This window comes from Protomyctophum parallelum (assembly GCF_964188405.1).
Source record: "Protomyctophum parallelum genome assembly, chromosome: 11".
In the NCBI taxonomy this organism is placed as follows: domain Eukaryota; kingdom Metazoa; phylum Chordata; class Actinopteri; order Myctophiformes; family Myctophidae; genus Protomyctophum; species Protomyctophum parallelum.
This window is the reverse complement of record NC_139707.1, coordinates 18,488,020-18,500,317: the sequence shown is the minus strand read 5'-3', so window position 1 is coordinate 18,500,317 and position 12,298 is coordinate 18,488,020. Positions and strand designations below refer to the sequence as shown.

Here is a 12,298-nt window from a genome sequence, read left to right as displayed (position 1 = left end):
ATTTTTAATTCCGGACTTTTACTTGTAACGGAGTAGTTCTGCATTGCTGTATTGATACTTTTACTTAAGTAAAACAATTGAGTACTTGTTCCACCACTGAGTCAAACAGTATGATACCGGGACATGAGTCACACAATCTGACCTCGTTGACCCCTACTCCGCGGCTCTCCGAACACATGCCTCCAAAGTAGGCGATACTGCTCCTGCGGTAGTGGAAGGTGACATTGCTGCAAAAGAAGAATTTATTTTGTAATACAACGAAATTAGTAATAACCTCAAAATGTACAAGATGACATCGGTCCAAGTTCTGGCCAGAGCTAATGCACAGTGGCAATGTAAATTAGGTCAGCTGTGAACAGTGCGAAGGCCTACTAACTTATTTAATGAATATAAATATTACATGAATGCAGCGTGAATATAATGAGCTTGAAAGCCACGCGATGTGTCCGGTCGGAAGTCCTGTCCATTGCACTTGTGTGTGGCCACTGCCAAGCCCCCCCCCCCCCCCACCCCGGGGACCCTGACCACTTACGAGAAGAGGTGCACGGTGTCCGCGTGGTGCTTGATGCTCTGCTCCCGGTACTTGGAGAAGTCGCGAAGCATTTCCAGTGGCTTCACGCTGATGGGGATGTGATCCTTCTCCGTCCAGATCTCCACGGCGACAAGCACCACACGTGTATGCAGATGCTCTTTGAAGATCTGTCATTGAAGAACGTAATGAATGGGGGGGAACAAAAAAAGACTCACGGAGAGAGAGAGAGAGAGAGAGAGAGAGAGAGAGAGAGAGAGAGAGAGACGCACACGGAGAGCAAAACAACAGTCGGAGAGTAACACTGGGTGTGAACTAAAGTCTGAATGAACTGTCTCATTGGGAAGACAGAGGAGGGGATATAGCACACTAGGAGCAGAGAGAAACAAGGGAACTGTTATCAACACCAGCACAGTAATGACTCTCAGACAGACAAAGAACAGTATGGACTCCATTGGTTCCAGTTTGGGGCAATGTACTGCAATGGGTCACATTAGGAGGTGTTACATACATTATGCTTCATTCATATATAGTGAGTATAGAAAACATTATCCCTAATATGGCAAAAGCGAATATTTTGAATTTCATTAGAGAAAGATAGTAGATAGTAGATAGAGAGAGTCAGAGAGAATGGGTGATGAACAATCATGTAAATTAATTAATCGTGTAAGGGGTTTGAACGACATATCTGAAAAGTGAACTGAATCCTATACTCACAGCATCCACAAGGTTAACCACAGACTTTGCAAAATTCTTCGTGTGCTGCTTGGTCTTGTATCTTTTATGCTGCAGAGAGAAAATACATTTAGATGTTTTGATGGTACACTGCATACACAACAGTCTATGATGTTGCTCCCTCTTGTGGGCAAAAGTGACCAGGAAAAATAATATAGATTTTGTGAAATGTTATTTAACCGCCAGGATGTGACATAATACACAGCCTGAGATGATACATATATATAACGGTCTCAGATATTTCCTGTTGTTGCTGCTCATGGCCAGGAAACATACCATACTGTGGTCACTGACTATCATGAGCTCCAGATATTTCATTTCCTCAAAGACGTTACGAGGCATCTGGAAAACAAAGGCAGAAAGATTCAACAATGACATTGGCTTTCTTTTAGAGGTTTCCGTTCTCTGTTGTGGAGAGCGGGAAAGTGTTGTGCAGCAGTAGCTTCTTAAGTTGTTTTCATTATTTTGTGACAGGGGTATATTTTGTGGCTCTGACTTAGAGATGACCACAATAGTTTACTTTCTCTGCCTGAATTGTGCAATTGACTTACTTGAGGCGCTAAGTAACATGTGAGGATAGATTTAACTTGACCTTGCTTAAAAACGGTGATTAGGTCATAAACTTACAGCTCGCTTTTTCCTGCGTCTGAGCCAAGACAAGTCATCCAGCTCTGAGACCAGCTCCTCCTCCGCTGTAGACAGGCAGAGGAAAACACTTCAACAGAAATATTTATTTACTATAGCTCTATCCTGACTTGAAATGTGTGTGAGTTGTATCTGTTTGTTTTGTGTGTGTGATATTTGGGTCACTGTTTTGTTTATTTCTCCCTTTTTTTGTAAATTAAATTTGATTTGTTTTTGGCTTTTCTGCCTTTATTGATAGTTTCAAGTGAAGATAGACAGGAAAGAAGAGGGAGAGAGCAAATGCAGCAAGTCATGCAGCAAAGGTCGTCATGAACGGGACCACTCGGCCAGCGGGCAACATTAAATTTGATCTTTGCAGTGGAAAGTCTACTCTCTACTAGCAGGGGGAAGATTTGATGTGCTCCTTTTTGGAATACTATGCATCTATGTTATCTTGTCTTGAAGTCCTGTGTGTGTAAAAGAAAACTTAAATTAAATATAAGTAACAAAAATAATGAAATATTTACATAACAGCATACGATGACACTTGTCCGCCTGTCCGGTGACACTAAGACATTTACTATAATCACTACACCAGATGGATGTCCCTATCACTGTGACACTTTGACCTCAATTATCATCAAACCTGTGGTTTAAATAGTACTGTACAGTATGACTGTTGAATTTTGAAAGCTTTAGCTGTGGGGTCCATGAATCCCCACTTATGTGCGAAAATACCTATTGTGAAGGTTAACTTCAGGGTCTGGAAACAAAAGCTGCAACATGTCAGGACCTGGGTGTGGTGATGATGACCATTGACCAGGGGCATTGCAGACGGAAAGATAAGGTCATATCAGAGGGTACTCTCTCTTACTCTGTTCATCTAAATCATTGTTCCACTGAAGGGTGGGCGTCCGGTGGACTGTGTGTGGCCTTGCAGCGATATCCTGTATGGGGCGAGACCACCATGTGTCAGAATGAGAATGGGGTTGGGGGTCTAACTCTCTCAATCTCAAACAGAATATAACAGTCTACTCTCAATTAGCAGAGAAAATGTTACTTCAACGTTGAGTAAAATGAATTGCCTAATGTGATTTAAAATAACAATAATCAATATGTTTAGTTTAAAGAGACAACTGGCAGTGCTTTCTCACTGAGCCCTATACTCAGCATCACGTTGTGTAGTTTTCCCCTTGTAAAACTGCAACAAAACCGAAAATAGCAGATCTACACACTCACAATAAATCCGGATGTGACATGTTGTGAGCATTTAGATCTGCCATTTTTATTGTGCAACACCATCGTACAGAGCCTAAATTACTCAGGCAAATAATTATTCAAATGTGAATTATGGGATATCTTTAAAAACAGGAATGACCTTGAACTCTAGTCTACACAGGACAGCATCCACAATTCTAGTAGTCTAACAGTGGTAGCCAAATAACAATACTATACTGTAAATCTACACTGATCTCTTTCATGAGTGTGTGTGTGTGGCAGTAGCAGTAGCATAGGAGTAGTGGAGTGGAAATCTTGCAAAACAATGCAAAACTCATTTTAGTCGTCATTGAAAGAAATAACTTACAATTGAGTGAGTCTGTTTTAAGGGCTCAATTACATACACATAGGCTCCATCATCAAACATTCCGCTGTCAGGCAGAGAGCGAGAGGGAGAGAGAAGAAGAGGGAGAGAGACCAGTCAATAATGAGTCAATAAGAACTGAGAGATGATTGTACCCACAGATATTCTGAGCACGGCGAGGATTATGCTGAACTCCAGAATTCACTTACTGCAGCCCGTTGCAGGTAGACATGGCTACGCGGGACATGTCGTTCCCCCTCACCTGGCCATGGTAGTAACAGTGTTCTCCACCCTGATGGGAAGACAAGCACAATATCAGAGCATACATATTTTGTTACATGTTTTGTTGGAATGTAAGAATACTAGCATTATGAATTCCAGGCAAAAACAATTACCCACCCTTCTATGTTTACATTAATTGCATTACTAAAATCTGAAAAACAAAAAGTAATCTATAAATTGGGTGCTTTTCTGAAAAATGTTCTTCCACTGTACAAATAGGGAAAGCCTTCCGATATGTCTATGTATATCGTGTAATGTATTGTAATTTGTATACTTTTGATTGAATACTTTTATGAATCTGTGCTCCAAACCATGTGATCATGGTCGTGAGTTAAATAAATGATGATGTGGAAATTATTAGTCAATGGACCATTGGTTGAGAGTTGAGACACAGTGGGATGTTGTATACAGGATGCATAGCAAGTGATACAAAAGCACTAATCTTAGCACATATCCCCACCCACCCAACAAAACAGTGGTCCCCAGTTTGATTCTAAGTCAGGGTGACGGTCCCTCATTTACAATCAGTTGAAAACTACTGGTTTAGGACATTTGGGGTTATTTTATTGACATGATAAGCCCATTACTGGCAAAAAGTTCAAAGGTAATAACTGTTATTAAGTTTGCACATTTTGGGGGCCCCTAAGCTTGAGCCTTCGTGTGACAGCAACGCGGAAGCTCAGATAATCCTCCCCTGTGCACATTGACGGTAGGTGCTGGGCCAATAAAGCACAACATGGAAGGATAGCTTCAGGTAAAGGAGTTAATTTATTATCAGACAGCGTTTCGATCTCACAGGATCTTCATCAGGTCAGTATGGATACTGACCTGATGAAGATCCTGTGAGATCGAAACGTTTGTGTTATATTAAAGTAACTTCTTTACCTGAAGCTGGTGTGCAGGCCTATCTCCTTCCAAGACAGGCACAATACTCACATCATCACAGCAAACCATTTTTACTCACTCATAGATAAATGAACACTGAGTATTTTACTGTGTACTGTGAATATATGTACATTCAATTTGGAAAAATACAGCAATAAATTATAGTTAAGTGGTTTGCTCCGTTTTGGGAATGCCCTTCCAACAATTTTGGGAAAGCCCTTCAAAAGTGTGACTCCTTTCCCTCCTTAAAAACTGCCATAGAGGTGCACCTTTCTGCATTTTGTGAAGAGCCCTATAAAATCCCTATAAGCTTAACACCAAAAAGGACCCCATTCTCTTTTCTTTTTCCTGCAGGGAATGATGACCTAGGCTTAGAAAGAGTTAAGGCATCACACAGCTGATCCTGGCTCCATCTGTGACTCAGCTGTCAGACCCTGGGTGAGCAGAGGACATTCTCCCTCTCTCTCTCTCCGTTTCACTCCAGCCATCCCACGCTGCATTGCTACTGCAGAGTGCTATCTCTCCGCTGTCACGTGACCTGGGTTCCAGCAGGAGGCTGCAGGAGAGCGAAACCCTGCTGACTCAGCTCCAGTATGCCCAGCCCAGCCCTCTGAATCAGCAGCAACAGCAGCAGGAGCCAGCATTCACTCCCAACCGCTTTTCTGCCATCTCTAGCATCTCACTCCCCTGTTCTCTCAGTCCTTTTATCGTGTTTCTGTGTTTCCCCATTTTTACTTTTTAAATACACATCCTCCTAACACCCTATTTACCTACCTACCTACCCACCTACCAACCTACTCAACCCCCACCTACCTACCCCCCTACTCATCCACCCACCCACCAACCCACCTACCTACCTACTCACCCACCATCCATCAATCAATCTCTTTCTTTCTTTCTTTCTTTCTTATTGTCTTCTTCATTTTGTCCTATACAAAAAATATTTTAAATATTTTGCCAAAATGGTATTACAATGAAAGGTCACATGACGACACAAATTACACAATGTGCAATGCCAATATCAACATTCCCCCATGAACCTATCCTCGATGTCTGTATTCCCACTGGTCCAAACTGTTCTGTATTCCCATTGGTCCAAACTGTTCTGTATTCCCATTGGTCCAAACTGTTCGTCTTCTATGTGAACAAACATCACATCCTTCCATGGGGAACCAATTAGAGGGAACCAAAAACAAAAAGAGGCTCTTACACCTGATTTAAAATTCATTGTATGACCGTGCCTCTTGCCGAAAATAACACATTCAAATCAGTTGCATGATGAAGCTTTGGAAACAATTAAGCAACACGTTACCTTTGTTTGAACTGGTTTACCCTCTTCATAGTGGATCTCAACGTAATCTGAGGACAGCAGGTCACTGGAATAGAAAGAGATTCAAGTTGGTTAGTTGGTCGTTTTTGTGGCATCATGGTGGCCTATCCATTACGACATGTCTGGTCTTGCTCTTGTGGATACACAGCCCAGTGACTCAGACATCCTTTCACAGTGTACATCGTGGCTTCGAGTGGTGCTGAGTAGTGCTTGGTTAACATTGAATTAAAAACGTCCTTCATCATGGTTGCTGGTTAAGCCTTCCCAGAAACCACGCACATCAATTAAACTCACCCGAGATCTCACATTTTCAAGGGAGATATGGAATGGTGCCTGGAGCCACTACAACATTGTATAAACTAGAGCTCCATGGAGCACATAGGTGACACACAGCACAGTGTGAGTTGTGGGTTGCAGCCATCAGGGCACAAAGAAGGTGCGGAGAGAAACTGCGATTCTAAGATAATACAGTACAACTATATGCAACTATTTGCATTTGTGGCACCCGGCAACCCCATGGGTAGAAGTGAAAGTGCTTTTGGAGGTGTGCTCTATAGAGGCCCCTCAACATGTGTTTCCAATTTGGGGTTTAGTGGATGTTGTGTTCATGATATATTACGTTTTTTGAAAGAAATACTGTAGGCCATTATACCATTACATTTGTAAGCCAGTTAATACAGGCAGTATTGGAATGTCACAAAAACATTAGTTTGGTGCTCATTGCCACATGACTCCTGAATGGTCTAAAGGTGCATTCACACTGGAGGCAAAAATAATTATTGGTGCAGTCATGCAGTGGCACGAATGAGGTGAATGGGGCGACGCAAATTAATGAATGAATGTACGAACGAATGAATTAATAAATGAACAAATTAATTAATGCATTTTACAACTTCCTCCTCTTCAATGAAGTTGAAACATTGAAACAACTTGAGCGAAGTTTGCTTCATCATTCACCATTATTTATTGATTTACGGTAGATACGGTAGTCACTGACCAACAGCTCACCAAATGGAAAGTTTGGTATGTCTGGGCCTTCCACAACAGGTACAACTCAGTCATATCTGACACGGTTGATGGCAAAAAGAAAGGGCTTCGTTTTGTAAGAGTGTACAAATGGAACCAAATGGTCCCTTATGAGTAAATTTGTACACTCCCAGAGTCAAATTAACACTGCAGGGGACCAGTGCACATTTCCTGTCTGTGCCTGCAACCTAACAATCCCAGAGTTGGTCTTTGAGTCAACAAACTGGATTTAGTCCCGATGTCTCAGTCAACTCAGGCAGGAGAGCTGCACTCGCTGGCGCTAACCCTGACACGCACGCACGCACACAGTTTTTGACAGCTTTATTGTAAATTATATATATAAAAAATATATTTGAGTCATGACATACTGTACTGTATGACACCTAATTGCTAGATTAAAACTAATATTTGTTATGATAATACTATATATCACTGTGTACATAGTATACACTCTCTGATGTACAGCCATGCGCAAATTGGAAAATAGGTGAACACACAAAAGTCTATACTTTAACTATAAACTATAACTATAAATGCACAAAATGTCTGTAGGTCACATATCTCGAGCAGTTAGACCGGTCAACTTAAAACTCAGCAAGTGCATCGTTGAGGACCTGAGGGAGTGTCGTGCCCGGTGTGGAAATGGTCGGATAGGCCGATAGGCAGTTGAGGTGGAGAATGAAATTCTTTAATTAATTGATGTGTCTGATGTGGGTTGGGTCAAGCAATTATCCTGACACGAAAATAAATAATAACTTGCATTCATTCATTCAACATGTGCAAATGGAAGTCATGACACAAAGAAATGGTGCCATTTCATCCTTGGTCTTGCAGGAATGTGCATGTTACACGGCAATCAGACGCTGCCTCATGATTTGAGGCATTTTGTTCAAAACGAGCCCCTTGGAATCCAATCTTAGCCAATCAGAGTGGAATATGACAAATCTGACAGTTTCGTCTTGATCACAAAATGGATTTGCGTGATTGGACAAAATCTGTAGGAGTAATAGCCAAAAATGTGTTTTGCAAAAATTGGCCTCGTGGTGGCACTTGCAGTTCAATGAATGTGGGCAACTGGTTCTGCACTGGCCTCCAGGGAGTGTGTGTGTGGACAGTTTCAAGTCGATCAGTGCAACGGTGCCGGAGATTAGCTGTCCAATAGACGGACGGACGGACAGACAGACAGGCGAAGCCGCACAGAAGAGCGCACGGACGGACAGGTGCGAATACATAGTCTCAGACATGCCTTCGGATTGGCAGAGACAATATTCATACATTCACAAAAAGAATGTTTCTGCATGATGCCACATACTGTACTGTAGCCTGTCAATCAAATCAAATCAAATCAAATCAAATCAAATCAAATCAAATCAAATCAAATCAAATCAAATTAAATCCATGTAGTGGTAAAACAAATAGTAATCAATTTTAGAAGAGGCAGGTATCTAAAATGATTGACTTTTTTGCAGGACCTCCACAAATAGTTCCAAAGTGAAATCATTGACCAAAGAACAAAGAAGGAGCACACATAACAGGCATTGACAAAACTAACCCCCGCCCGGCAGTTGTCAATGACACCTAATGTGATAAATGATTGTGAGGCCGCGGCTTCACCTTGAACACAGCTGTCCTCCAGGCAGTCCCCATAATCTGAGTCAGCGGGCCTCACCATTACACACACACGCACGCACACACGCACAGTCTGTTAGCTGACGAGTGACGACTGACTTCAAGAGACTGCAAATTTTGCTATAGTGGCGCTTTCCCGAGTAACCTTGTAATTCAAAAACATCCTCATGCCCATGAACATGGAGCAGCCCCTCTGCAGCAGAAATATTGTGAAAAGAAATTAAAAAAGACAGTATCTCTCTTGTGATAAACAGCAATGTGTGACATTTTTGAGTGATACTCAGCAAGTGAGCAGGAAGTGCTGCGCACGGAGTCAAAGCACGCTCTAGCCCAGTGTCTATGAGAGATTCCTATAAGTGAAAAGCTATTTTTAGCCCAGGAGATGGCAGGGAGAGGAGAGTGGTCCACAGGCCTGAGAGTTTATGGATGTTCTTATGGGTGTGTGTGTGTGTGTGTGTGTGTGTGTGTGTGTGTGTGTGTGTGTGTGTGTGCGTGCGTGTGCATGCACACACAGTGAGAGGAATGGCAGTGCAGCATGAAGAGGCTAAAGCGATGGAACCTGAGTGTATAACTGTGTGTCTTTAATGGGAGGCATGTGTGTGTGTGTGTGTGTGTGTGTGTGTGTGTGTGTGTGTGTGTGTGTGTGTGTGTGTGTGTGTGTGTGTGTGTGTGTGGGCGTTGTTGTGGTTGTGTGCCGTGGAGGCAAAGAGACGGGAGTCCAGCACTGAGGTCTGCGAGTCCAAAGGGGACAGTGAGAGCTACGATGCAGTGCTGATGGAAGAGGAATCAGAGAAAGTCATCTGGCGCCAGATCAAATGCAGCTGCACAAATCCCCCACGGACGAGGGATGCTGCCATTAGCATCCATAACTCTTAAACACATGGAAGTGATTACCTCTGACCTTTTGTTCAGTCAAGCATGTTGTCCCTCTGACCCCTAATGTACAGGGATGCTCTACACACGTGACAACAACATTAGAGATAGCCAAGTAATGCAATAAGACCAAGGAAGGTTTTTTTCCCCTGTGAGTAAGGCAATTAACAGACAATCTATCAATCTGGCATTTAGAACAAATAACCGACTTAATCTTGTCTTGTCTAAGACTAAGATTAGGTCAAGTGACTTCCTTTGGTTAAAATACGTGTTAAATAGCTGTATATTCTGATAGTACTTATTGCTATAGACAGCGTTTGTTGTAGGAGTCTCCAGCTCTCTCCAGCTCTTTATTAAATAGAAAATGCATTTACTGTACTGTATGTCAGGATACCAATTTTATCAAATCAGGATAGAGAACTCAGCCAGCCCAGGATCACGCTGGGCAAGACCTACGCTTTTTATGTGTTATATATCAATGAATCAACACGGAGAACTTCTAGTCAATTTGTTATCATCAGTTAAATCAATTAGTCTCATTAAACACGTAAGCCTTTGTATTATACGTGGTGTGCACGTCGTGGTGTGCACGTAAATTGCCAATCTACAAGCTGTGACACGTTGAGAGCTTGTAGATCTACTATTTCCACGTTATCTTATGATCGTTCATTCATCGTAATCGAGGCAAATGTTTGTGATACTGATATGAAGTCATTATGGCCAAGTGACCTGTGATGGCCTAAAAATGAAGAGAACTCAAACCGGCTGGTCTCAAAACATGGATTGTGTATGTTTTGTAAGAGATGCGAGTAGCAAATTAACCCTTGCAATTAGGGTTGTCCCGATCGGATCGGGTGATTGGAAATCGGGGCTGATCACGTCATTTTCAATTGATCGGAATTGGGAGCCAATCACTAGTATCCATATTATATCCATATCATGATATTAGACTGGAAATTGTCTGTGATTTGGGATATTGTACTATTGTTATATGGCATAAACGTGTTCTACAAAATATAAATATCGGATCGGGAAAAATCGGTATCGGCAAACACTGAAAATCAAATGATCAGAATCAGATCGGGAGTAAAAAAACCTGATCGGGACATCCCTACTTGCAATACTGTAGATATACCGGTACCTATAAGTCCACTTGATTTAAGCTTGTCGTCCCAGGTATTAAAGCAAGGGAAGGGAAAAATGAACAGCAAAAGTAGTGCCCATTGGCAGGTTGCAGACCGATCTATATTTAGATCAGCACTGTCGCAGCTGCATGAACACCAAGGAGAATGCAAAGAAACCTATACACTGGAACAAAAATAAGCGTTCCCACTGATTTACCTCAGTGAGGTAACAGAACACACAAACAGCATGGAATCAAGGTCATATCTTAGAACTTCTCCACACTTATGCTATTATGAGATTCCTTCATGTTTATGTCATTCATGTTCATACAATAAATGGTCTGTTCTTCTACTTAATGTTGTATTTGTATGTACTATGCAATATTTATGTACTACTGTATGTTAGAGAAGTGAGGCTGGGTGAGAGAGCAAGAAAGGAGAGAGTAGAAGGATACAAAGAGAAAAAGCAAGATGGAGAGAGTAGCCACTTATGCTAAGTTAGCCTACAAATACACAATACACATTCTCTCACTCCATGTAAACACATGCGCACACGTGCGCATGCACAAATACGATCGACAAAGAAACAATGATCCTCGATATTTACGGTATATTTCCATTTTTTATTTAGGAAAGGCCTTTTCATTAAAATCATAAAAAGTAGTGCAGACTGTTATTTGTGTGATGACATAAAAAGATTGGAGACCAGTGTGTGTGTGTGTGTGTGTGTGTGTGTGTGTGCGCGCGCGCACGTTTCTGTGTGTGTGTGTGTGTGTGTGTGTGTGTGTGTGTGTGTGTGTGTGTGTGTGTGTGTGTGTGTGTGTGTGTGTGTGTGTGTGCGCGCGTGCGTGCATGTGTGTAATGTATGTTTCTCTGCTCTGCTCTCACCAAAGGCAAAGCACTAATAACTTGCCATTTAATAGATACCAAAATAAGGTCCCTTCAAATAATGAATTAACCATGACACACCATCAATAATGCTAAAGAATAATGCAATATTTCCTAGTATATATCACCATCAGCCATCAGCCACCAAAAGCATTGTTCTCTCAGTTGTTATACAGTAAGTAATATTCCAGTCTCAAATGTTTTCCAAGACATACGGAGGAAAGGAAAGGAACTGCCACAGGGTATGTGAGGCCTTTCCCACACGCTCTACAGAACATGACAAAGCATTTACTGTAGGTAATTCTATAGGCACATCACGTCATCATGACCTTAGAAACAATCAGCATTTTGGATGCTTCATGCTGCATTCATACATCATTATGCTGCCCTTTTACATACATGAGTCCTCACACATGTAGGCTAGAGACTATGTGGCCAGCAAATCTATATGACTTGCAGAGGGTTACATACTGTACATGTCTCTGTATGGGATACAACAATCAGTTTGTCTGCCAAATCCTGATAATATATGGGCTAGGTTTCCTGACATTTTTATTTACGTACTATACTGCGTGTTTATATCCACTGACTTTAAATTAAAATAAGATTATTCTGTATTATTATTATGTCTAGTAAGATTCTAAGAACCTTGGACCTGCTCTGTCACCATGTGTTACTGACATGGCCCGGTTTCCCAAAGGACACCTCTTACACCATGGTGTAAGAAGTGGTGTTGCACATACATGCTCAGTTGTTCCTCTAGGCTGCACACAGAAGCCTGTGAACATAGA

At 41.8% G+C, this 12,298-nt stretch overlaps 1 protein-coding gene across 1 annotated transcript in view; it reads right to left on the bottom strand.

Moving 5' to 3' along the window:
- adam23b (ADAM metallopeptidase domain 23b) overlaps positions 1 to 12,298 on the bottom strand; it is a 30,711-nt gene that overhangs the window by 15,353 nt on the left and 3,060 nt on the right. Inside the window, exons 4-12 of the mRNA XM_083776217.1 lie at positions 5,950 to 6,013; positions 3,680 to 3,762; positions 3,474 to 3,537; positions 2,763 to 2,835; positions 1,892 to 1,956; positions 1,541 to 1,606; positions 1,247 to 1,315; positions 533 to 699; positions 143 to 227 (exon numbers count right to left, since the gene is read on the bottom strand). Coding sequence (XP_083632343.1) covers positions 143 to 227; positions 533 to 699; positions 1,247 to 1,315; positions 1,541 to 1,606; positions 1,892 to 1,956; positions 2,763 to 2,835; positions 3,474 to 3,537; positions 3,680 to 3,762; positions 5,950 to 6,013 — 736 coding nt within the window. The remainder of the gene's footprint in view (positions 1 to 142; positions 228 to 532; positions 700 to 1,246; positions 1,316 to 1,540; positions 1,607 to 1,891; positions 1,957 to 2,762; positions 2,836 to 3,473; positions 3,538 to 3,679; positions 3,763 to 5,949; positions 6,014 to 12,298) is intronic.